At 35.3% G+C, this 27,984-nt stretch overlaps 1 protein-coding gene across 4 annotated transcripts in view; it reads left to right on the top strand.

Annotated features, from left to right (window-relative positions):
• MAP4K3 (mitogen-activated protein kinase kinase kinase kinase 3) overlaps window positions 1–26,581 on the top strand; it is a 181,715-nt gene extending 155,134 nt beyond the window's left edge. For 3 of the 4 annotated variants that reach the window (XM_012450642.2, XM_012450641.2, XM_064364021.1), the window contains 10 exons: window positions 4,056–4,116; window positions 4,198–4,315; window positions 9,527–9,585; window positions 11,492–11,595; window positions 15,705–15,876; window positions 17,917–17,985; window positions 18,064–18,156; window positions 21,820–21,890; window positions 24,451–24,506; window positions 25,159–26,581. In XM_012450642.2, the coding sequence (XP_012306065.2) occupies window positions 4,056–4,116; window positions 4,198–4,315; window positions 9,527–9,585; window positions 11,492–11,595; window positions 15,705–15,876; window positions 17,917–17,985; window positions 18,064–18,156; window positions 21,820–21,890; window positions 24,451–24,506; window positions 25,159–25,246 (891 nt within the window). In that variant the 3' untranslated portion in view covers window positions 25,247–26,581. Of the gene's footprint in view, window positions 1–4,055; window positions 4,117–4,197; window positions 4,316–9,526; window positions 9,586–11,491; window positions 11,596–15,704; window positions 15,877–17,916; window positions 17,986–18,063; window positions 18,157–21,794; window positions 21,891–24,450; window positions 24,507–25,158 lie in introns of all 4 variants that reach the window. The other variant, XR_002478564.2, reaches the window with a different exon arrangement.
• Window positions 26,582–27,984: the final 1,403 nt, after the last annotated feature.

Here is a 27,984-nt window from a genome sequence, read left to right as displayed (position 1 = left end):
AATCATTAGTGGTCATTCCCCATTTCTCCCTTCTTCTCCCATAGTATGGGGATGTTTTTGAGTGTCACAATGAGTAGGGGAAGCTTTTGCCATTTAGTAACCAGGAGTCAGGAATATGAAACAACCTGCAAACTGATAATGATGATGATATTAATAGCTAGTATACTTACATAAAGCTTACTGTGTGTCAGGCACTGTTTTTAAATGCTTAACCTATATTATTTAGTCTTCATGAAGCCTCTCAAAGGTAGACACCATTGTTATTCTCATTTCGCAGTGGAGAAAACTAAAGCACAGAAGGGATTAGTAACTTGCCAAAGATTACACAGCTATTCAGTGGCTGGACTGGGATATGAACCTAGACAAGCTAGCTCCAGATTCCATGCCCTTAACTACTTCACTGTATTCTCTCTCCCAGTTGTATGGCTCCTGTAGAGAAATGCTGGACCTAGAGAAAGATCAAAGATCTAGAATTGGCCTAATTGAATGACCAATTCAACATGGAGGTTGAGGAGAGGTCTAGGTTAACTTCCAGTTTTGCACTTGAGTGACTGGATGCATGACAGTAACAGAAAGATAGAGTGTAGTATACTGAAGGATATGTTGATTTGAAGAGAATGGTAAATACATACACTTTAGTCATACTGAGTTTGGAATGCCTTCAGGATGTGTGACTAATTCTCTTTTATCAATATAAATTGATTACAAGGTAGGGTGTGGTGACTCATGCCTGTAATCCTAGCACTTTGGGAGGCTGAGGCGGGTGAGTCACCTGAGGTCAGGAGTTCAACCTCACCTGAGGTCAGCCTAGCCAATAAATGAAACGCTGTCTCTACTAAAAATATAAAAATTAGCTGGGCATAGCTGTGTGCACCTGAAGTCCTCGCTACTTGGGAGGCTGAGACAGGAGAATCCCTTGAATCAGGAGGCAGAGGTTGCAGTGAGCTGAGAGTGTGCCACTGCCCTCCAGCCTGGGTGGCGGAGCAAGACTCCATCTCAAAAAAAATAAAAATTAAAATAAATTGATAACAAATATAATGGAAAGAAAAATCTGTAAGTAATGATTTATTCATGACTAAACATTTTCATCTTCATATTTTTAAATCAGATTTTCTAACAAGATCCTAAACTGCGTGATACATTGTAAATCTTTTAATCTGGAAATGGTATACAGTGAAATGGCTGAAAAGTGCCTAAGAACAGGGAAAGGGAGGAAAAGGATCTTGTAATTATAATAATTAGTAAATAAATAATTCAAAGGTAGTAATATTTTTCTTGGATATAATGAGATATCCAAAAATAATATTGGTAACAATATTAATTGTAAGGCATAAGACCAACTTTATGCATAGGTGAATCACGTGAACATTTATCAACCTAATTTGAAGAAGAAATTTGAAGAATTTATTGTTGTTTTTGAGACAGGGTTTATTCTGTCACCCAGGATGGAGGGCAGTGGCGTGAACACAGCCCACTGCAGCCTTGACCTCCTGGGCTCAAGTGACTTTCCCACCTCAGCATCCTCAGTAGCTTGGACTACAAGCACATCCACAATGCCCAGCTAATTTTTTGGCATTTTGTAGTGACTGGAATTTCACTTTGTTGCCCAGGCTGGTCTCGAACTCCAGGACTCAAGCAGTCCTTCTGCCTTAGCCACCCCGGGATTACAGGTGTTAGCCACCAGGCCCGGCCAGGACTCTTAAGAGAAGGCACCCATCAACCACACATAGTCCCAGTCTGTAATTCCCTTCTTAGTTGCTTTAGCATTTGAAATTACATTACTAGAGTAATTTTTTTTTGAAACATTGCCCTTTAAAGGAAGCATTTTTTTCTATAGGAGTAAAGAATTAGTATATGTGGAGCCTGACGTTTTCATCTTACTATGAAATTGATGATTAGGTTGATTTTCTCTAGACTTTTGGGGAAAGAAACAGTGGCATGAGCCTTCTAGACGGGAAGATTCTGAAAGGTGAGAAGATGACACAAAGCAGGGTCCTGATTTAAAATTTTTATCTGCCTTTATTATTTATAACTAACATTTATTCAGTACTCTGTGTGTGTTAGACACTCTTCTAAGTGCTTTACAAGGAATATCTTGTTTAATTACCATACAACCCTATGAGATACAGATATTCTGTTTTATAGATAAGAACACTTGAGACAGAGATTCAGTAAATTACCCAAGACCACACAGAGTCATTGATAAAACAGATATATGAGTCAAGGCAGAATATAGAAGTTACCCTTTTTAACTGTTATATTCTTTTTTACTAAACTGATTATTTCACCTAGAACCTAACTTGCTAATGGAAGAAATCATTGAAAATCTAGTAAAGCTTTAGAGTTTTTAAAGTTGTTAAAAATGAAAATTCAAAATGAAATCCAGCACTTTTCAAAAGAAAACTATACATAAATACCTTTTCATTGTCCCTATGTTGAAAATAGGAAAAGAATTTGTGTCTTGTCCTGCTACTTTATGTATGTTTATATTAAATAAGCAAACCCACTTATATTTGCAAACATATAATTTCATAATAAGCCATAGATGTGGTATTGATAAATACTTTGTAAATGGATGTTTGTATGAAAAATAACCCAGTTCAACACTTGAATTAAATAAAAATCTGTTTCTTGCTACTTTGATAACATGTACTGATATGTGGCCTAGAATAAGTCATTGCCCCTTCTCTGCCTGATTTTTTCAGTATAGCCAATGAAGTCCCAATTTTGTTGTGAATTTTTTGTGAAAAGCAGAAAGTAGGAAATGGATGTTGATATCTTCTCTATCTGAGGCACAGATATAGGCATATTTTACAAATTAAAAAACTGTATTGGCAATGCCACATTTTGCGTGTTTGGAGAAATTGGGTATTTTATGTAAATACATTTTCCCAGGAAATGAAATAAAATTTTTATTAAGATATTACTTTGTCTCTCCTCCCTTTTATTATTACCTTTTCTCTTTTGGTTATTCAGTCCAATTATTATTACGGTGTTTCCATAATGTCCTTAGAGGCCTTGACGTGTTTCCTCATTCATCCCTGCATTCTCTGTATTCCCTTCTCTCGTCTCGGTTGGTTTGGGAGTAATTAGCTGTAGGAATTGCCAGAGCGAACCCAGCAACAAAGGTTGTTAAATTGGGATGCTTAATAACGTATGTCAGTGACTCTCAAACTTCAGTCCGCCTCAGAATTACTTGGCAGTCTGGTTAAACCATAGATTCCTGGGTGCTCCTTCAGAACTTCTTACTTCAGTACGTCTGGGGTGAGGTCCAAGAATTTACATTTCTACCATGTGCCCAGGTGTTGCTGATGCTGCTGATCCAAGGACCACTTTAAAAACCACTGATACGCATAATGAAATGTCTAAATGAGAGTAGTTTTTTTTTTTCTTTAATATATAGATTGTGTTCCATGAAATTCCCTTTTCTTTGCCATAAATTGTGACCACTTTCAGGCTTCCAGAGATGCCTCTCACTTATGGTACTAAATTTTAGTAATGAATTTCATATATATATATATCTCCTTTATGTTTATGAGTTTTGATCATGTTCTGTGTCAGCCTTTTTTACCCTCCATACCTAGTGTTTCTGTATCCTGTGTTCCACTACACCATGATCCTTTTTTTCTGTATCATATACTCTAGAAACCATGCGTTGCCTATTATGCCTAGATAGGTATGTTTTGGGAGAAGTAGACAGGAGAGTCTTAATTATTCAACCCCAGAACCAAAATAAAAGAACAGATGTTATTTGAAAATGTTCTTATTCCCTGCATAGTTTGGGGTTACATAGCCCTTAGTCATAAGGGAGACTTGAGCTGATCATATCATGTTTAGGCTAAAATTACATTGCTAATTTATTTTTTCTCTCACATAAATATGTATGTATGTATATCATCTTGTTTTGAATCCTTGATAAAGTTAATTTCTGTTGAAAATAACTTACTTTTTAAAGAACTGACCTATAGATATGACAGCTTACATGATTACTGTGTACAGATTTACATTGCTATTGTGTATTATTCTTTGTAAATTTTGTGCCTTTTTTTAATCAGCTATTCCCTCGAAGGTGTACATGGTTGTATGTAATGAACAATTGCTTGCTATCAATATCTGGTAAGTATTTTAGTTTTTAAATACCTTACAATTGTTACTATTTGTTATTGGCTTTTATGTCATATCTGTTTTTCTTTATAGGTAAAGCTTCTCAGCTTTATTCCCATAATTTACCAGGGCTTTTTGATTATGCAAGACAAATGCAAAAGTTACCTGTTGCTATTCCAGCACACAAACTCCCTGACAGAATACTGCCAAGGTAAGGGTATATCCTTAGAGGCAATATGATGTTAACAGTTCATTCTCATAAATACTATGCTACAGAAAGTGAAAGAGCACTCAGTTTGGGTTAATAGAAATCATGTGTGATGAAAAAATAATACGTAATATATTTTAACAAGTGCTTATTGATAACACTCTTGTTCTAAAATTTTTCTGCTTTATACTTTGAAATTACATCAGACATTTTCTCTGAATTTTTAATTCTTAAAACTAGTTTTTTTCTTGTACTTTGCCATAATTTTACATTGCATATAGTGCCTTTGCTTTTGATATATGTATTTGTGTTAACTTTATAAAATTTTTCTCAAAGTAAAGTTTCTGTAACTAGGAAAAAAAATTATTTATTGAAAAATGTTTTTGCAACTTGGCATGGTGGCTCATGGCTATAATCCCCATACTTTGAGAGGCTGAGGCAGGAAGATGGCTTGAGGGTAGGAGTTCAAGACCAGACTGAGCAATATAGCGAGATCTCATCTCTACAAAAAATATTTTTTTAAAAATTAGCCAGGCATGGTGCTCGAGCCTGTGATTCCAGCTACTCAGGTGGCTGAAGTGCAAGGATTACTTGAGCCCTGGAGGTCAAGGCTTCAGTGAGCTGTGATCATGCCACTACATTCCAGCCTGGGCAACAAAGCAAGACCAGGTCTCAGTGTTTTTCATTAGAAGATAATTGGTTTGAAGTTGAGGGGTTTTGCTTTTCTACATACAGTAATTTTTTTATAATGCTCTGTTCTTTCATTGCTTATTATAACATTGGACCTCTTTATTGACTGAAAGATTTTCTAACTCTGGTATATATTGTATTTTATAAAGACTTTGTAATATGGCCATTCTTTTTGATAATATTTGTTGTAAAGCAACTAACATAAAACCTTTATTTTTAAGTACCTTGACAATCTGCTGTTCTCTGTTGCTGAGTTTACAGTGTAGCTAAAATTTGCTCCTATGTATACATAATCTTTTTTAAAATTAGCCTTTTTGATGAAAATTATATAAAAATATATAGGATGTTCTCTTTTCTTAAAATAGAGTATACAAATTTCTTTTTTTTTTTTGAGACAGAGTCTCTGTGGCCCAGGCTGGAGTGCAGTGGCATGATCTCAGTTCACTGCAACCTCCACCTCCTGGGTTCAAGCAATTCTCCTGCCTCAGCCTCCTGAATATCTGGGATTACAGGTGCACACCATCACGCCCAGCTAATCTTTTTTTTTTTTTGAATTTTTAGTAGAGACGGGGTTTCACCGTGTTAGTCAGGCTGGAGGGTATACAAATTTCATTGGGATCATTTCACAATTACTCAAAGTTGGACTTGATTTATTATATTTTACTATAATATACACATAAAGTGCCCTCAAGGACTATATGACACATTGACTTGGATGCATTTATGTTTTGATATCTTTTATTAGAATAGAGACCTTTTTAGCATATTTGCTTTCAGCTTTGTTCAGTTCTTTCAGATTTTACTGAATACAACAAATGTGTATGAAATGTCCCATGTATAGATGAGACAAAATTGAGTAAGATATAGTTTCTTCCTTTAAGGAGTTTCCATATGGTATGATTTTGCCTATGCTGAAGATAGGTATTCATTGTACCATATTATAATTTATTTTTAGTAAAGCATAAGCTTTGGAATTCAAGTAAAGTTGAATTTAAATCCTGGATCATTCACTTACTAGATATGGGACCTGGGATAAATTATACAACCTCTCCCCATATGTTCAGCTGTAAGGGTATTTCACCTCCAGGTTATTATTTCAGGGATTTTATTATAGTCAGTCTTTAGTGTTTTTAGTAGTAACAGCCACAAATACGTCCTTCCCACTTTCTTCAGTTTCATTATCTAGTAATTAATTACTGTAAAATCTCTTAATTCTCTCACTTATTGGCAGGAAACGTAAAACCCTTCTAGCATGATAATATTTTATGTATGTGTATTCATACAATTTCTTCTACCATACAGTTAGCACAGCTTGAGCCTCTACTGAGCATCTTGTTAATCTGACAATAAGGAGCCTCATGGTTCTCATTCTGAAAATAGGTACTCACTGCACCGTATTATGATCCATTTTTAGTAAAGCATAAGCTTTGGAATTCAAATACAGTTGAATTTAAATCCTGGAACGTTAACCTACTATGTATGGAACTTTGGATAAAATATACAACCTCTCCACATATATTCAGCTGTAAACAGAACCAGTGTACTGGTTTGAAAATGATAAATTATATATATAAAGTACCTACCACAGCATCTAGTAAGCACTCAAAAAATAGACCTATTGACATCATTATCGGGCATGATAAATTGAACTATGCCTTGTAGTATACCCTAAAATATCCTATCTTAACTACATTCAGACTATTAGTTAATTTAGAACTCCAGTTAATTGGGTGCTGGTAAAATAAGTTATATTGCCTTTCATAAAATCATGACTAAAATAAAGGCAAGTCTGTAGATTACTATAGAACATTAACTAAATTTTTGAACATTTCAACGTACTGCCCACACTCTATTTTGAAAAGTTTTTGACATCCTTAATTCTCAGCTGTACTTAATAGTTGATTTTTGTTTGTGTAGTAGTCATCCCTATGGTCTTTGAGAACTTGCAGTTAGTCTTCCTGGGCTTTGACCAGTTCAGTGTTTTAACTCATACGTTAGCTTTGGGAGCCAGGAGACAAGTTCACAAGCGTGGACAGGAACATTAAACTTTTTGCCAGCTGAAATCTATCAGGAACCTGGTTCAGATTTTTTTAAACTCTAAAAAGCACTTTGGTTCAAAGCAGATTCATTGACAGTGTGGGGAGTTTTTTGTTTTGTTTTGTTTTATTTTAAGCTGCATTAAACTCCAATGTATATGAAAGGTGCGTTTTTATAATTATAAATTATAATGTGACATTTTTCCTAATATAAAGTTAGTCAACCATCTAATGAGGTGTTTTAACCAGAAATTTGAAATCAGAATATTCAAGATTGCCATTGTAGTTCAAAATCTGAATAAATTTTGTATCGTTGTTTAAGTGTCACAGTATGAAGAACATTTTGATTCACAAAGACAAGTACTTAAAAATAGTTAACAGTTCTTAACAGCTTACCTTGCAGACTCCGAATAATGTTCACTTAAATTGATACAGCATGTAGTTCCAGCTACTGGGGAGGCTGAGGCAGGAGAATCACTTGAACCCTAGAGGCAGAGGTTGCAGTGACCCAAGATTGCACCACTGCACTCCAGCAAGAGCGACAGAGTGAGACCCTCTCTCAGAAAAAAAAAAAAAAGGACCTGAGCAAAAATCTAGCCTCAGATTTCTAGGCTGTAACCTACTTTGTTGTTGGAGTGACTAAACGACACAGATGTGTAAAATGCATGGCACACAGTAAGAACTCAGTAAATGAAGCTACAATCATGGCTTTTCATAAATCGTCAATATATAAAATGTATTAAAGGTTAAAATTAGAGTACTACAATATTATATTTAATATATGCTTGGCTATCACTCAGTTGCTGATTGCATGGTTATTAAGAACATCCATCAGGAAAATTCTTCTGAGCTTGTTTGGAATTGCATTGAGCATCAGACATGTGCTGTACAATTTTATATAAAATTGTACAATTCTAATTAAAAAAAAGACTTACACAGAGCACTGGCATCTATCTAATCTTTGGCAAATTTACACATTTAAGTTTAAGTGGCTTATGCCTGTAATCCCAGCATTGGGGAGGCTGCACTTTAGGCAGATTACTTGAGCTGCAGAAATTTGAGGCCAGCCTGGGCACCATGGTGAAATCCTGTCTCTTTCTTATAAAAATTATTTAAAAAAAAAAAAAAAGAGTTTAAATGTGTGTACAGGTCAGGCACAGTTGCTCACACCTGTAATCCCAGGACTTTGGGAGGCCGAGACAGGCAGATCACTTGAGTCAGGGATTCGAGACCAGCCTGGCCAACATGGAGAAAGCTTGTCTCTACTAAAAATACAAAGATTAGCTGGGCATGGTGGCTGGTGCCTGTAATACAACTATTTGAGAAGCTGAGGCAGGAGAATCACTTGAACCTGGGAGGCAGAGTTTGCAGTGAGCTGAGGTCGTGCCACTGCATTCCACCCTAGGCTACAGAGCAAGACTGTCTCAAAAAATAAATACATAAAAATCTTTGGCCGGCTGCAGTGGCTCACACCTGTAATCCCAGCACCTTAGGAGGCTGAGGCAGACAGATCACCTGAGTTCAGGAGTCTGAGACCAGCCTGGGCAACATGGTGCAACCCCGTCTCTACTAAAAATACAAAAATTAGGCGGGTATGATGGTAGGCACCTATAGTCCCTGCTATTCGGAGTTCTGAGACAGCAGAATTGCTTGAGCTGACAAGGCAAAGGTTACAGTGAGCCAAGATCACGCCTTGTCCAAAAAATAAAATAAATGTAGTTTTAAAAAAAAAAGTGTGTACAGAAACGGCTTTAACTTGAGGTTTTTACAGTTTGATGCACCAGCAGTGTTTATTATATTAACTTACATTTTAAAAGACATTTGCGTGTATGTGTAGTTTGTAAATTGTAGTTTTAAAAAATAATTCAGAATTGATTTTTATCTATTAAATTCAAGTCAGATGTTTGCAAAACCTCTATAGCACCTTTGCAGAAAATCCATATCCCACTTTTCCTTAATAGAGAAATATAGATTTCTAAATAAAAGAAGTTCTTGACAAATAGTTATAGTAAGACAACTTTCTACGTAACTTAAATTTATTACATGTACTAAAAATATCTTTCCCCAGTTTTTGGCTTATCTTTTCACTTTCTCAATGGTATCTTTTAGTAAACTAAAGTTACTAATTCAATAATTGACTACCACCTGTAGTTTGAGGTGCTAGGGATGAATCAGTGGGGAAAAAGTCAATTAAAATGTAACAGCGTTTTCCTGTATGATTTATTCTTTTGTATTTTCTTAGAGAAATCCCAAGGTCACATATTTCTATAGACTTCTATAGTTTGTTTTCATATTTAAACCCTTAATCCATTTGGAACTGATTGGGGGCCATGAGAAAAGGATCCAGTTTATTCTTATTTTTAATAAATGACCTAGTAGGTCAGCACCAGTTTTGAACTCATCCTTTCTCCACTGATCTGTAACAGTAACTTTTACATATACTAAGTTTACCTACATGTATTATATACTCACTTTTATTTACATTTAGGAAATTTTCTGTATCAACAAAAATCCCTGAAACCAAGTCTTGTCAGAAGTGTTGTGTTGGTAAGTAAACTGTCCAATAGCATATGGCTCTCTTGCTTCACAGAGCAGCTAAGAAAACTCCATGAGACTTATTGTAAAGTCTGGCATAAAACAGTACTACCTCAGGGCATTCTGCCTCTAATACTTTATTTTTCCCCCTTAAGTAAAACAAATTTCTTGGTCATTTCATCTCTGTGTAGACTAAGCCTAATATATGGTACCTTGCAAATAATTTATTTGTCAATAAATTGTTTAGCAAACAAATTATTTGTTTAGCAAATAATTTATTGCCTAGGTAAATGGAGAAAGTAGTATGACTTTTTTTTTAAGCAGTATTTTATCATACTCTGTTTTTCAAGGGTCCTGTTACTTACCGTTCACAATTCTGCTTAGTAATGGCTTGTGAGATTACATTTATTCCTTCAGCATGTGTTTTTATGTTCGCCTTCCCCTCACCTAATTTCCTCCCCCACCTCCCTATAACAATTAGTTGTTATATTTGCATGTAGCCAAAGCAAAAAAATGATTTCTTTTCCTTAAGTTACTGTTATTATAAAAGGGAAGATAAACACAAGTCATTATACCACAAAGTATAGTGTGGAAAGAACTCTAAACATAGGCTCACTGAAGAAGGTGGCATTTGGGCTACACCCCAAAAGAAGGCAGATTCAAATTTTAACTGTGAATAGATGGAGAGGCCATTTCAAAAAGAAGAAATGATACAACATGTGGAGGCAAAAGAAAATTATAAAACTTACACAATAAATGCTGACTATTCCACCTAGCTGGATACAGATTGTAGAGAGGAGAATGGCAGATGAGTGTGAGCTGTTGGCCTTGTGTGAACATGTACTTTATTACTATTGCAGTAAGGAAGGAAGTCTCATGCTAGAGCAGTAGCAGTGCAGATAGCAAGGAAGGAGTGTCTGGGTGTGAAGGGAAAAGATGTCAGAGGTGACTGAGGCCTCAAACCCAAAAGACTGGCAGAAGGGCAGAGTGTTGTTAACAGGAAGCAAGAACAGCTGGTTTAGAGCAAAAGAGGATGACAGGGTTGGGGTTAGACATGGTGGTTTGAATCACTGTTAGAACTTCCAGCAAGTTGAAAGTCTGACTTGACTCTACCTGGGGACAAAGGGGCAGGTTTTTAGGAAAAGTCAGTTATAGGAAATAATTTCCTATATTGACTTTTCTGTTTTATTTGGCTGGACAGTTTTGCTGTTCACCTCCTCTCTGCCATTTAAATCTTTCAAATCGATGTGAAGTTCATGAATTTTACTGCTGTTGCCTTTTCACAGTTTAATTTTTTTATCTTTATTCCAAACATATTTACTTCACATATATTTACTTTACTTTTTCTGGTTTATAACCAGGAGAAAATTTCAAAATCTGAGGCAATTCAGTTTTCTTATTTGTAAATCAGTATTTTAAGGTTTGATTAATGTATGTGATGTTTTCTAGTCACCATAAGAATTTAATAGAAAGGAGAAAGATGGACAAGTGTTTTATTTTCAGAAACAAAACATTATTGCCTCTGAATATTACAACCAAAAGCACCTAAATGTGTTGTATCTTATGAGTTTAACAACTTCTTCCCCAATTTGCTTTGACCCTTTTATCAGAATGTTGCCACCTCAGGTAATTTTTCTGCCATCTTAAGACCAAAAGTCCTTCCTCCTACCCCATAGCCCCATTAAAACCAGCAGTTTCATTTGTGCATACAAGTAAAAATCCTGCAAGGTAAGAGGACATTTCCTGCTATTACCTGAAACAGTGTTTTTTTCACCTAGCCCTCTAATTAAGAAATTGAACTGGCACCCCACTTTTGATTTTGGTGTATGTTTAGTTTTGGTTTTTTGAGCATGCATTTATTGTCATAAGGACTTTGTATTGTAAGAGAACTTACACTTTTTTTTTTTTGCTTTGACAGTAAGAAATCCTTATACAGGCCATAAATACCTATGTGGAGCACTTCAGACTAGCATTGTTCTATTGGAATGGGTTGAACCAATGCAGAAATTTATGTTAATTAAGGTAAGCATTAAAGTCAAACTATCTTATTCTTAGTATAAAAGCTTGTCAACCTTACTGTTCTTTAAAGAAACATTTTTTTCAGTTAATTTTCAAGTTAATGATTTTGGACAATACAGCAGGGTTGTAAAAATCTGCCCAAATGTAAGGAACTCAATTGGCCTAGTAAAAGTTCTATAAGAGACTAGAGAAATAGTTCAAGGGTATGGCAGGAGGGAGCTGGAAATAGTGTCTCACATACACAGCCTGATGGCAGAAACAAGTACTAAAAGATCAGTGAAATGTTTCCGAGATACTCTGGTTGACCTCCATCCCAGCTAAAAACAACATACAGGTTACAGTTTGGACTAGGAAAACTAGGGATAACCATAATGACGGGGAAGCAAGCTGTTTTCAGTTGTATACCTACTTATTAATTTGCCCAGGCCTCCTTTCCACAGATTTTTTTTTTTTTTTTGGCTTAAGTTTTTCTAGAATCACTTAATTAATGAATAATTTTTAAAATACTATTATTTATCTATAGCTGACATTTAAAGAAAAACAAACATTTAAAATGTGTGAAGTACAGGCTGTTACTTACATCAAGGAAATACCAAATTAATTTTTAGAGTTCTTTCCTTTGCTGTTATATATGGACTAAGTGATCTTATTTCATGTGCATTCGATCTCAGTAGAAATTAGAGTCAGAATATAGCTGGAGTGGGATTCTTCCTAAATTTTATAGTATTAAGATGTTTAAAGGTATTCACTCCTGTTGTTTTAAATCCTATACATGACAAAGAAATCTAGTTTTCATTTTTATATCAGTTTTAACCTCAAGAAGAAAATATAGTTTGAAGAATTTGAAACCTATTGAAGTATTAATTATACAGGTAAATGCACTGAAACAAAAATTATTTAAACTGAAAGCTCAGGGGAAAATAGCCTTATAAGTTGTCTAAAGCAGAACCACTGAATACAGCCCGTTTATGGCAAAAATTGTTTTGTTCTTAGCTCCTCTTTGTTCTTGTTTATTTGACAAAAGGATGCTGTATCAAAGATGTAATGGTAAAGTCTGCACAGTTTGATTTTTCCGCAACCCCTTCCTTTCCTAGCTTTTTCCTTTCTTTCTTCCTTAGTCTGTTTTAAATATGTTCTTCCTATTCCTTTTATTCCTAACCTCTATCAAAATGAAAAAGGTTCATCATATCAGTTATTCTTGTATACTGATAGACTGATTAACCTGGTATGAATTAATTTTATACGTTATCTAATATGTTAAGCCATTTATCCTAATATATAATGAAAGACGCTTTTCTCTATTAAGGGTATTGTAGGTATCAAGAGCATGCAGGGGGGAATATATAGTTTGAAGACATGGGAAGCTTAAAAATTATCCATCCAAGGCTTCTCTTTTCCCAATAGATGGCACCAGGAGATTGGCATGGCTCTAATGAGGCCTGTTACCAGCATTCTGGTAGTGAATTTGTAATACAATTCTACTTGCAGGTCTCCATCAAGATTTTAATCACTCTTCTCCCTTTCCTTAAACTTTCTGAGCTATAATGTTTATCTGCTTTCCTTAATCTTAACCCAGCTTTCCTTTTGTCTCTGTATTTAACATTATTTCAATTAGTATTTATGATATTTCTGTACTAGAACTCTTCATCAGATGTATTCAAAAACATTTTTATGCTTTCTATATTATTTCCTCTTTTTTTTTTTTTTTTTTGAGACGGAGTCTCACTCTGTCACCCAGGCTGCAGTACAGTGGCACGATCTCGGCTCACAGCAACCTCCACTTCCCGGGTTCAAGCAGTTCTCTGCCTCAGCCTCCTGAGAAACTGGGATTACAGGCACCCAACACCATGCCTGGCTAATATTTGTACTTTTACTAAAGACGGGGTTTCACCATCTTGGCCAGGCTGGTCTCGAACTCCTGACCTCGTGGTCCACCTGCCTTGGCCTCCCAAAGTGCTGGGATTACAGGCATGAGTCACTATCCCTGGCCTAGACTGCATTTTCATCATAAATAAAAGTTAAAAATTAAAGATCTCCCCAGCAAACATAATGTACCTATTGCAAACAAGGTACCATGTCATTTACTAGAGACACAGAAAAATATGATATAGTTGCTGCCCTCAAGGACAATCACCAATAGCAACTGGATTTAAAACTATTAGACATGAATCCCCTTCTGTTAATGAAGTATACAAATTGCTTAGTTATTGTTGGAAACTATGCAGAAGTAGTAAAAATCTGTTGGTTTTTCTTTTAAAAAAAAAACAGAAGCATTGTTTCTGTGTTTCAACTGTAAAAGTTTAAAAATGCATCTTTAAACAGAAGCACTGGTTTTTTTCCTGCTTCATTCCTCCTTATTTCAAAAAGAATTACTTAAATTGCTGTACCTTATTTAAAATGACAGATTTTATCAAAAGCACGTGCCCCAAGGTAATGGGAAAGCTCCTAGAGAAGAGGTTTGGAGAATATTGATGAAGTGTCTGTGCCTGTGGGATGGAGGCCTCACTTAGCAGCCACAGGGAAAGAAGGAATGTGGGAACAGCAGGTGAACGCAGAGTTTCACGTTCCAGCCACAAGTACCGTTTTGTATCTTCCAACACTTTAAAACTACTAGTTACGATATCCCCCGTTGCACCTTTTACTTACCTTTAGAATTTATGATTTGCCAGATTAAAAAGAATACAAATCAAATCCAGTAGCTTCATTAAATACTACCAATAACTATTTGGAAAATACAGTGAAAACAGCAGATTTATAAAAGCAACAAAAATATATAAGAATGAACTAAATAAAATGTGCATGAGAGTATTTTTTTAAAAAACTTTTTTGTGAAGAAAAATTTTAGAATTCCCCTCGTCATCCTCCGTTTTAGTCAGCTCCCTGCCTCTTTTTTTTAAAAAGGAAACCTAGAAAGTTCTTACTTTTCTTTCTCTTTTTACTAGCTATGCACATATCCCTAAACATTAGAATTAATTTTATTTAATTTTTCAACAGTATGTAAGTGGAATTATAAAGTATATGCTCATTTGTGTCTGGGTTTTTGTTCAACATTGTGTATGTATACAGCTATAGTTTATTTGACACAGCTATAGCTTATTCATTTTTCAGTTCTCTTTATATAATTTTGTATTTTGTGAATATGCCATAATCTTATCTATTTTACTGTTAAGATGCATTTGGATTATTTCCAGTTGTTTGTTGTTCTGAACGATGCTGCCTTGAACGTTTTTGCATTTGTTTCTTGTATGTGTGTACTCATGTTCTCTAGAATGTATGCCTAGGAGAATTATTGCAAGGTCATAAGGAATGTGTATCTCCAGCATTAATAGATAATGCAGTTAACCAGTGTGGCTGTGCCCCTCTGTCTCCCACCACCAGTGTTGTATGAGCATTTGCTTACTCCTCTCGGATGCTTATTAATTGTCAGTCTTTTTAATTTTAGCCATTCTGGTGGGTATGTATAGTATTTATCTCATTGTGGTTTTATTTCTTGATTACCAATGAAGTTAGTGTTTTCCATCCTTTTTTTTTAGTCCTTCAGAATGTGAATTTATTCTTTGTAGCAATAAAAAAGAAATTTTAAACATATAAAATTAAAATGGGTTTATCAATAAAATATATGAAGAAGCTAACCTTTTTTTATTTATGACTTTTTATGTTTACATCTTACAAGAGGAGTGTCTCTTGCTAATTAGCATTTCAGTTCTCAACTTAGCATTTGCTCAGTTGATTAAGAAGGCAGAGGAGTGTAACTGAAGAAGCATGAAATTGGGAGACAGGAGACTCTGCCACAAAGGCCAGGCGACCACGGGCCAGTCACCCAGTTCTTGGGCCCCAGTGTCCAACTCTGAAAAGAGAGGGTTGGACACGTGACTTACAAGTTCTCTTCCAGCCTTAATGTCCTAAAATCATGTAATTATAACTTTAAAATATTTTATGGTGGTAAACCTAAAATCTTTATAAAGATACTTCATAATTTAGATTTTTCTGCAGTACCTGAATTTCTGTGAGAAGATGCAATCTTTATAGTAGAAAGCTGTTTTATAGTATTCTCATTGAATTATTTGGCTTTTATTTTCCTTGGTTTAATGTATTTTTGTTTCTTTCTCTAGCACATAGATTTTCCTATACCATGTCCACTTAGAATGTTTGAAATGCTGGTAGTGCCTGAACAGGAGTACCCTTTAGTTTGCGTTGGTGTCAGTAGAGGTAGAGACTTCAACCAGGTGGTTCGATTTGAGACGGTCAATCCAAATTCTACCTCTTCATGGTTTACAGAATCAGGTTTGTAATTTTTATGAAATTATTAAGGGTAATACATGTACTGGTTTTATAAGTAGTGAGTTTACTGTATCTCTTATTAAGCAAAAAGTGCATAAACTGCCAGTCTTAAATAATTATTATTAAACTGGAAGAAGAGAAGATTACGCTCTTTAAAATAATTTATTCATATGACACATTTAAAACTTTGGTAGGCAGGGCATGGTGGATCACACTTGTAATCCCAGTACTTTGGAAGGCCAAGGTGAGAGGATTGCTTGAGTTCAGGAGTTCCAGAACAGCCTGGGCAATGTAGCAAGACCCTGTCACTAAAAAAAATTATATAAAAGTTAGCTGGGCATGGTGGTGCATGCCTATAGTCCCACCTACCAGGGAGGCCAAGATGGGAGGATCACTTGAGCCCAGGAGGTCAAGGGTGCAGTGAGCTATGTTCGCACCACTGCACTCCAGCCTGGGTGACAGCATGAGGTCCTGTCTCTAACTAACTAACCAACCAACTAAATCAAGCGAACATTGGCAAAACATGTATCCTGAGAGCATATACACCAGTTTTTTTATTAAGAAATGAATATGATAAGGATCTGATCCTCAAAGTCCTGTATATATTATTGGTATATATATTTGGTATATATTAATAAATAATTGTGCATGAACACACCTCTTGCTATAAAATGAGCTGTATACCTGGGTTGTTATTTGATTTTTGTGACATGTATTCTAAATAACAGTGTCTCTCTAAGGACACTATGTATAGGTAAACTGTAAAGTCATATTTGCATTAATCTTTCTTGGAAATAATTAAATTAATATTACAAATTGAATACCAACTAAGGTACTTTTTTCCTTCAAACAAATAAAAGGGAAATAACAATTTATATAGTCTCAAATATTTTTAATATTTTGATAATACTTTTTATTTTATATGTTTCACATTTCATTTTTAGAGAACTTCACATGCATCAGATTGTTTTGATTATGTTCATTAATATGAAAATGAATATGAAATGCATATGAGCATAGGAAACATTTAAAACAAAACTTGGGTACTTAACGTTTTCATACCTCTCAGAATTTTTAAGTATTTTATATACTTTTAAATGGTATATACCTGAAAATTTGCATTTTACATAACTCCAGTTGCCCTGCCTCCCTGAGGTGATATTACCTTTTTAATCACATTCCATCACTTTGACAAGGAGTATTGGTAAGAGTGGTCATTGAGTATGTATTATATAGCAGCAGTTACCAGACTTGAGCATGCATCAGAATCACTAGGAGACTTGTAACACTGCTGGGCCCCACCCCCAGAGCTTTTCATTTATGGTCTAGATCTGACCTTAGAATTTTCATTTCTGTGAATACCCAGGTGATGCTGATGATGTTGATACAAAGACCATAGTTGAGGCATATATGGACAAATCTCAGCCTGGGCAATATAACCAGACCCCATCTCTAAAAAAATTTTTTTTAATTAGCCAGGCATGGTGGCCTGCACCTGTTGTCCGAGCTCCTCAGAAGGCTAAGTCAGGATGTCACTTGAGGCCAGGAGTTCAAGGCTGCAGAGAGCCGTTATTGCACCACAGCATTACAGCCTGAGCAGCAGGCTCAAAAAAAAAAAGAATTTTCATTTCTGTCAATTCCCATGTGATGCTGATGGTGTTGATACAGGAACCATAGTTTGAGAACTACATGTATTTACAAATCTCCAACTAATAGAAAAATTGTTTTTTAAACAAGGAAAAGTTACATTATAAGATATTTTAAGTCTAGTTTGTTTCCTAGTGCAGCCAGCTTTCTGTATCCATGTGTTCCACATTGCCAGTAGTATTGACCGCAGCCAACATATGCTCTGTTGAGCACTTAAATTGTTTAGCTTACATCAGCGTTTAAATCCAAATAGCTTGGCTCAGTCACTACATGTATATTACAAAAGACTTATGTACATTTCAAGTACTGTTACCCTCAGAATTCTTTTTCTTAAATATCTCCTTGCTTTAAATATTACAGTTTTCTCTAGCTTACCAAGATTTGTTTGTGTTGTAGATACCCCACAGACAAATGTTACTCATGTAACCCAGCTGGAGAGAGATACCATTCTTGTATGCTTGGACTGTAAGTTTTTATTTATAAATGTCTTACTTTAATAAGACTTCTTTTATCTTAGTTTCTGAGTGACTCTTTTTCCTCTAGGTTCTATAAAAATAGTAAATCTCCAAGGAAGATTAAAATCTAGCAGAAAATTATCATCAGAACTCACCTTTGATTTCCAGATTGAATCAATAGGTAAGTCAAAGTTATATAATTCTTTGCATTATGAGCTCCTTAAAATAACTTATCTGCTAACTATCCAAAATTAAAGATTGATATTATTAAGGACTCACTTTTTTTAAATAGAGAATATGGCTGGACATGGTGGCTCATGCCTGTAATACCAACACTTTGGGAGGCCAAGGCTGGTGGATCACTTGAGGCCAGGAGTTCAAGACCAGCCTGGCCAACATGGGGAAACCCTGTGTCTACTAAAAATACAAAAATTAGCTAGGCATGCTGGCACGTGCCTGTAGTCCCAGCTACTTGGGAAGCTGAGGCATGAAAATCACTTGAACCTGGGAAGGGGAGGTTGCAGTGAGTTGAGATCATGCCATTGCACTCCAGCCTGGGTGACAGAGTGAGACTCTTGTCTCAAAAAACAAAATAAAAATAGAGGGTATAATAAATATGAGGTTACTGTCAGCCTTCATTCTTACACATTATCTAAAATTGTTTAATAACTGTAGTGTAGATAATGTTATCTTCCTTAGAAGAAATAGTATCATTTCTCATAACATAGTTATGAATTCCCATTTCCTCCAGACATCTATAGGGTTTTTCTATAAGTACTTTAAAATTTAGTACTTAGTATACCAGATTATGTTTTGGCTGTTGTATCTGCTGATCAGAGATCTGTAAGTATGTGGAAGTTTCTTCTTGTCATTCTCACATTTTACTTAATAGTTTTTTTCTGGAAAAGGATTTCTGACAGAGTCAATATTTTTAAATGATTACATTCAGGAAAAATAAGGTGAAAATTAACTTATATAGGATGGTGCTGGGAAAATGAATGGGATTAATATTTAGGCACACTTTCTGGTGTTCTTAAGTAAAATAAAGATATTTCCATGTATGTATATTGGCAGAGGGTGAGGCTAAATGTAGTTAGTTCATTGTCTGATAAGTCAGTTTCAAGGAACATCTGATCAAGATGTTAAAATGGAATCTGTGCTTTCAAAGACATAGCCAGGGCCAAACAGCAAGGTCAACAACAGAATCTCAAAGCAGTGTACAGGTCTGAAGCTAACAGGCCTCCTGGTCTCCAGTTATAGAAGTATCCCACAGGAGATGGAGAACCACAGCCAGGTTCATTGCTTCAGGTGCCTGATAATCAAGCATGATGGTTTTTTAGGTGATTTTTATCTACCTCCCCCCATAAAAGAGAAGATAATCCCTATCCTGTACAGACTTTCAGACTGTAGACAGGGAATTCTGAATAAATCAATGTTTAACACTGATGCTAAAATCAAACAAGATTAGAACAGAAAACACAAATTATAATCTAATCTTATAAAAATTGATTTTTAGAAATCTAAATAAATTGTTAGCAAATAGAATTATCCATTATCAAATAGTAGACTATCCCAGGAAAGCAAGGACGGTTCAGCATCAGAAAATGTATTTATGTAATACACTGCACCAAATATTAAAAGAGAAAATCATGTAATTCTTTAGTAGATGGCCAAAAAGCATTCAGTAAAATCTGTCATTACTGATTTTTTTTTAAATAATACTTCTTAGCAAATTGGGAATAGAAAGGAATGTCCTTCACCTAGCAACGCCTGTTAAAAATATGTTTAATGATCAAACTAATTCCCATTAAAATGGAGAACTAAATAAGGATATTTGCTATTATCACATTTCAATATTGTCTATTAGATGAGAAAGGGAAAGTATGAAGATTAGAAAGAAAAAGATAGATCCTTTTTTGCTGATGGTATGATTATGTAAAGAGAATACAAAACTCTATTAATAAATTACTAGAGCAAATAAGAGAATTGAGTTAATTAGAGTTGGTAGATATGAGTTAACACCAAAGAATAGCTTTCCTAAATAATCAGTGAAAAACTTAATAGGAAAAAAAGATTCCTTTCACAACGGCAATAAAGTAACACATATAAGAATAAATGAAATCCAAACATTTTTAAGATCATTATCTAGGAAACTCCAAATTTTTTCTTTAAGACATGAAAGATTTAACAAGTCAAGAACTACATCATGTCCATGGGTAGAAAGACTAAAACAAGAAAGATGCTAGTTCTTCAGTTAATCCACAGATTCACTGCATCTGCAGTAAGAACCCCAACATGATATTTTGTGCCACTTGATAAGCTCGTCTTAAAATTCATATGGAATGGCCAGGCACAGTGGCTCACGCCTGTAATCACAACACCATAGGAGGCTGAGGCAGGAGAATTGCTTGAGTCAGGGTTTCAAGACCAACCTGGGCAACATAGGGAGACCCCCATCTCTACAAATAATTTTTTAAAATAAAAAATAAATGTATGTGGAAGAGACAAAGACCAAGAGTGATAAAATAAATGTTGACAAATCCTTTTCTACCCAATATTGAAACTTACTATGAAGACATAGTGATTAAGGTAGTGTGGTAGCAACAGAGAAATAAATAGGTAGAAGAGTGGGACAGAAGAAAGGGACCAGAAATAGACCCACATGGAAATGGAAATTCATGGCACTATGTATTAGTGGGGAAGAAATGGGCCATTCAACAAATGATGCTGATACAATTGGTTACCTGCAGAAAACAAAATTAAGATTTCTTCCTCCCTGAATGTATGCAAAAATATGTATTAAAGATGTAAATATAAAAAACAAAACTAAAACTTGCTCTATTTATGCCCTGTGCTTCAGTAATTCTGTTTATAGGTATCTACCCCCAAGAAAGATTTGTACATGTATTCAAGATGTACAAAATATTTATTGCAAAATTGTTTATAATAGTGAAAAACTAGAAATAACCTAAATGTTCATCATAGCAAATGTATGAAGGTTAGAAATATTCAATATAAAATTGATATTGATAGTATAAACTTACGGCATAGTAATCGTAAAAACATGCATGAGAATGATAAGTACCAAATTTACAATAGTGGTTATCTCAGGGAGGATAAAGATTTGGGAACTGGGAATAGGGGAGGGCATGTAGGGGATGCCAGCTGTATTTGTTTTTATTTAAAGCAAATACGGCAGAATGTTAGGATTTGATTGGGTAGTGGATACACGTGTATTTTTATGCTGTTCTCTGTATTTTTCTGTATGATTGAATTATTTTATTTTTGAAATTTATCAAAATAGGCGAAATGCGGTGGCTCACGGCTTTAATCCCAGCACTTTGGGAGGCCAAGGCAGACAGATCACTTGAAGCCAGGATTTAGAAACCAGCCTGGCTAACATAGTGAAACTCCATCTCTACTAAAAATACAAAAAAATTAGCTGAGCATAGTGGTACACGCCTGCATTCCCAACTAGTTGGGTAGCTGAGGCACAAGAACCACTGGAACCTTAGAGGCAGAGATTGCAGTGAGCCGAGATTGCCCCACTGCACTTTAGCCTGGAAAACAGAGCGAGACTCTTGTCTCAAAAAAAATAAATTATCAAAACCAACATTTCTGTAACAAAAATATTTTTAGTGAATTTTTTTTCCTACCAAAAAGATGTATAAGCTCTGTATAGTATATTTTTAAACTTTTCAAATGTAAAGATGCCATATAAATATGAAAGCGCTGACATAAATTGTGAATTGAAACATTGCTATATGAGATGGAGGGATGAAATGATGCTTATCAGTTGAACTTTTGTACTATTAACAGTAATTGAGGTGTTCTTGCCTGCTAGTTTGCCTACAAGACAGTGTGCTAGCTTTCTGGAAACATGGAATGCAAGGTAGAAGTTTTAGATCTAATGAGGTAAGTAAATTATGTCCATTAAGTAGTCACAAGACATTATCAAATTCCACTTCAAACAATTCTCTAACTTTAGAAGATTCCCAAATGATACAAGTAACACTCTATTGGCTAACTTTATTAATACTTAATGTATTTAGTCTATTGATAAAGTCAGTAGCCCATATCTATAGCCACCTGTCTCTCTCCATTACTCAAACAATTTTAGTGCATATTTACTGTGCTTCCAGATAATCACTCTGAAATTTAGAACAAGAACTTGCTAATCTGCTAAAATTGAGCCAGCTATGATTTTCTTTCAACTTTCCCAGAGGAACGCCTGGAGCAAGAGTGCTAGTGCTGGTTCTCTCTGGCCTTAAACACTTTTTCTACCTTGTACTTCAGAAATAATGACCAATGGCCGGGCGCGGTGGTTCATGCCTGTAATCCCAGCACTTTGGGAGGCCAGGGCAGGTGGATCGCCTGAGGTCGGGAGTTCAAGACCAGCCTGACCAACATGGAGAAACCCCGTCTCTACTAAAAATAAAAATTAGCCAGGCATGCTAACGCATGCCTGTAATTCCAGCTGAGGCAGGAGAATCGTTTGAAAACCTGGGAGGCGGAGGTTGCGATGAGCCGAGATCATGCCATTGCACTCCAGCCTGGGCAACAAGAGCAAAACTCTGTCTCAGAAAAAAAAGAAATAATGACCAGTGCAGACTCTAAGTAAAGAGTCCTACATTTCTCTGAAAGCCCACTTGCCTCTGATTTTCATCATCCTTATTCATTTGACATGTATGTAATTCTTTGCCCCCTTTTCCTTCCCGTTTTATTAACCTTTAGCTATGCATCTCATGAGGCCTTCCTACCTTACAGAAATAATTTAACTCCAAGCTGTGTGACATATTCAAGTCAGTTCAACATTTATGCTGCGAAGTTCTGAGGTTCTAAACATGAACAAGATGTGTCACTTGCCCCCCAGAATGTTATAAGCACGTAAAATCGTCCAAAATTCTTCCAGTAACCTCCAAGCCTGTCTCAGTCTTATAACTTGGAAGGAAGCTGATTTGTTTCTTAAACTGTCATTCATTAAGCTCAGAACGTTTTTTCTAACAAAGTAAGCAATGTAGCACAGTGTTCATGAGCCTGGGTTCCAGTGTTGAGACACTCAGCTTCGTCTCAAGTTCTGCTAGTTAGTAGCTCGGTGACCTTGGCATGTCACCTAACTCCTTTCTACCTATCTTTTTTCATCTGTGAATTGAGTTGTGATTAAATGAAACTAAGCATGTAATGTGCTTGGCCTGGTTCCTGGCCTATGGTAAGTGTTTAAAAGGTGGCTACTACTATGTTTCTAAAAGTAATTCCCACAAGTAGACTCACACTTTCTAAAATCACCTGAGGAAGTAGAGCAGGGAGATAAGAACAGTCAACAGCTAATAAACACTAGTCAGAGTAAGAAAAGCCTTATAGATAGAACGGAGAGTCGTTTAAGAAAAAAAAGGAAAAACCCCAAAAAGTCACCTGAGAACTACACAGGCAACCCATCAATACGCACCTCCAAAAATGTTAGATTCTTCTAGTAGGCAAACCCCAAAATATATTGGTAATCTCAGTCATGCTGAGCCACCGGTGTTGAAGTGAGTGTGCTGAGCGTGTTGTTTCCTTCAGGTGTGCTGGGTTACAACCGAAGCTAAGAGTCATTGGTGTTTCCAGAAAATCTACTTCTATAGGGGTATTGATGGAATAAACTTAATTTCAAATCTGTTTTTTCTTCAGTCTACCCAATTTTGGGGAGATGCTACTGCTGTTACAATTCATAATATGTTGTGTTGAGTAAGCTGTGAACAGTTGGTTTCTCTTTTTTCTGTATATTTATTCTTATTCCCCAACTGGTAATTGGTCACACTGAGGAATTCTTGAAGGATATATGGTCATTAGAAAACATTATTTCAAGACAATGGGGAAGAAGTGGGAAAGATAATTATTATGTATTGAGTACTTCCTTAGCTAGGCATTGTACCCACGAATCCTTTTAAGAACACTGCAGGGCACTACTGCATGGTAGATCTTTTCTATCCCACTTTACATAAGGCATAACCATTTCTAGCAGATTATAAATAACATTGCCCAGTAAGTGGGAGAACTGAGATTCAAACTCAAGGCATGTCTGGCTTTTAAATATTTCCTGTTATACTACATGGCAGCCTTTTAAATAAAAGAACCAGATCTAAGTGGCTTACTGCTGCCAGTAACCTTGCCATTATTAGCATTGACATAAATGATGAGAGTTTCTAATAAATAAAATGGATTTAGTGCTTTGCTTTTAAGTTTTTCCCTTGAAGTCTTAAGATTTAACAAGGAAATCATTTTCCTTTGCCTGTATTTTATGGTTAACTCAAAATTAACCACATTTCCCCTAGACTAACAAACTGATGTACCTACATGCTGATTTAACAGATAGTCATGCAGGGATATATTTTCATTTTAGGAATTATGTTTCTTTTCTGTTGAATTATAATGAAGTACCCATTAAAATTTTTGTGTCTTTAATTTTAGAAATTAAATTTATGTTTTAATTGAACAGGTAACACAAGAAATTTCAGATAGCACAAGAATTTTCAGGCTGCTTGGATCTGACAGGTATGAAAACGGGCTGTGTTAAATATATAGTACTAAACATGTTTCATAGATCTAGCATGAAACAGATTTCTTTTTCAAGAGAATCGAAATGTCTGGAATATGCTCAACATTGAATTTTTCACACTATAAGAATTCACAAGTCGGAAAGTTAGAACCCATTTGAAAATGTACCTGATCTTCCAAATAACAGGAATGTATGGATCTGTCAGTACTCGTTTGCATTAAACATACTAATGTCTGATTTGCAGCAGCAGGAGGAGGAAATGCCTTATGTTAATGACCATAACTTTTTGTTGTTAATGCCAAATAGGATTTTGGAGACCTGTTCTGATTTACCTTCAGATGCTTGAACTGCAAATCGTTGATAGAACTTGTAATAAGAATTAGGTTCCCCCAAATGGTTTCTAATACAGGTTTCTCCCCACCCCTGACTCTTAGAACGCTGGCCTAGAGGTGGGAGGTAGTGGACAGCAAAATTACTTCCCGGAGCTAGAACTGGCCCTCTAATCACAGTGATAGCAAATTATTTCTGCCCACCATCAAATGAGCAGCATTTATAGAGGCATATAATGTAGAAGCAATGGAAAATTTGGGGGCTAACATTAGTTTTCAAGAATAACTTTGTTCTTTGTTTTTTGTTTATTACTTTTAGGGTCGTGGTTTTGGAAAGTAGGCCAACTGATAACCCCACAGCAAATAGCAATTTATACATCCTGGCGGGTCATGAAAACAGTTACTGAGAATTGTGCTTTGACAGTTAACTCTAGAAAGAAAGAACACTACCGCTGCAACATTAATGGATGCTTGAAGCTGTACAAAAGCTGCAGTAACCTGTCTTCAGTTACTTTGTAATTTATTGTGGCATGAGACAAGAGGGGGAAAATTTTGTTTTAAGTGGTATGGATATATTTAGCATATTGAACCACACAAGTGCTTAATTCATTGTTATGTAATCTTTGTACATATAGGCAGTATTTTTTCTGTGCAACTTCATATTGCTGAAGACATACACTAAGAATTGATGTAGATAATGTACTTTTATGAGATGTACAAGTAAGTGTCTTATCTGTACAGATGTAAATGTTGATGAAAATGCAATTGGGGTTAATATTTTAAGAATTCTTTAGTATATTCTTGGGTGTGGCTATATTACAAAATGGGATGCTGGCAATGAAACAATACATTTAACACTATTGTATTTTTATTATATGTAATTTAGTAATATGAATATAAATCTTGTAACTTTTAAAATTGTAATGGAGGCTGTAATCATTTTATAATCTTTTTAATTTTAATGCAAGTACACTGGTGTTTATATTTGCACAAAGTATTGAGATGTGATGTATTAAGTCACAAAAGTAAGCTGTGACACTGTCTATAAGCATTTGGCTCCACAAATGTATTTGGGTTGTTTTCTATGTGAAGCAAACCAATTACAATTAACCACCTGTTGTAGTAACTGGTCTTTTTATATTTAAGCAGAATCCTGTAATAATGCTTGTCTTTGCTTAAAAACAATACCTTTGAACATTTTTGAGTCACAGAATAGCGGTACCGTGATATAATACTGCAATTGTGGTCTGAATTACAGTATGCACAAAGAATTAATTAGCATTATTAAAGAGTCCTCACTAAACATTTCATATAATCACATTGAAGAACTGTAACATTCCATAGAGTGAAGTGGTTCAAATTTCTCGTGGAATTTTTACTTTTGTTGGCCTTATTTTATGATCCTTTTCATATTTCTTTTGATTGAGAGTATTAAAACATGGCCAAAATGATTTAGTTACTACCTCATACAAACAATATAATGGTTACTACACATCACAGGAACCTAGTTTTGGTTTAAGTCATTTTTGATTGCTTTTTTCCAATGGAATATGTATATACCAAGTTTTAGCAAAATGCACACTTTTGGCTCTTTTTGGTATATGTTCTTTATATTTTAATGTGAGTATATACATTAAGAACAAACTAAATTGTGATTTATGGTCTTCATTTATTTTAATTGATAATGGTTTTAAAATATGTTCCTGATTGTACATATTGTAAAATAAACATGTTTTTAAACATGCTGTTGTATAGTAGCTTGTCATGTGGCTTAATCTGTATATAGTAACACTAAAATACATTAAGGGGGGAAAACTTTATTTGTTTTGTAGTTAAATTCTTAAGTACTCAATTTTGGTCCCTCAAATCATGATTTTTATTTGATCTGTGATTTCAATTTCATGAAGCATTAATATTTCCACATAGGAGAATAGGGTAACTTCCTGGTAAGAAAAGTCAAACATTCATAAGTTTTCTGGTTAGAGACAGGGGTCTGCAAGCTACAGTCCTCAGACCACTCCAGCCTACTGTCTGTTTTTGTAAAGTTTTAATGGAGCGCAACACCGCGTATTCATTTACATGTCGTCTGTGCTGCCTCTGTGCTGCAATATTAGAGATGAGTGGCTTCTGAAAAACTATATTGTCTGAAAAGCTTAAAATTCTTACTTTGCTGACCCTTTACAGAAAAAAATTGCTAGGGCCTGGGTTAGAGAAAGGAAGGGAGTGTTAGGAAATGCAGTTCTATAGGTAAGGAAGGGGAAGATTAAGAGAGAAGAACTGGATTGGGGATCAAGGGGCACCATTTCCACTATTGCTTATGCCACTACCTGTCACAATGGCCTTGAATAATTTCCTTTAACGGTCTCTGTGTCTAAAATCGTACAGATGCTAATAACCATAACAACTGTTCATTTATCACTTTTCCCAAACACGTTGTGAATAATCCTAGCATTAATGACTGACTGACGACTGTGTTTTAAGACACATCTTTGTCAGTATTACATTATCATCAATTTCCTGAAAAACAGACTGTTGGAAAAGATTTTTAAGAGATCAAGATTTGTTTTTGGCTCTTCCAAGATTGTTGACCCTTTTTCGAACCACTTTTTCAGTTTTTAAGACTTTTAAGTTATATTAACGGTCATATCTCGAAAAATTTTAGTCATCACATTTAACTGTTAAGCACTTAGAAGCATTTTCAAAAAATAAAATATACAACTGGTTTTGTATTACCCAGGAGCTTTCTAAAGATATATCTTGAGTCATAATCTTGAAGGCTGAGGCTCAGTAACCTATGTTTTTATAAAGTTGTACGAGTGATTCTGATTTGCATCCCAAGCATGAAAATCACTGGTGGGCACTAAATTTAAATCAGTGCTTCTGAGTGTGTCCAGGTGTGCCTCAGAATCATTTTTGGTAATAGCTAAAAGTGAAATTTCTAGACTCCACCCATCAATTTTTGATTATGGATCTTTATGTACCCAAAAAGGAAGAGAGCCACTCAAATGTTGGACACAATCTATTTCATCTTTATTGAAGTTCAAGCAGTCTTACTAGCTAATTGCATGGACATTGGTTTTGAGAAGAATGAGATCAACTGGTTATGGGCCTAATGGCATCATTCAGCTTGCACAGGTGACTCTGA

Source organism: Aotus nancymaae, unplaced genomic scaffold, assembly GCF_030222135.1.
Source record: "Aotus nancymaae isolate 86718 unplaced genomic scaffold, 86718_ANA_hifiasm-v0.15.2.pri h1tg000057l, whole genome shotgun sequence".
NCBI lineage: Eukaryota > Metazoa > Chordata > Mammalia > Primates > Aotidae > Aotus > Aotus nancymaae.
The sequence above is the reverse complement of the archived record's forward strand: the minus strand, read 5'-3'. Positions and strand labels throughout refer to the sequence as shown.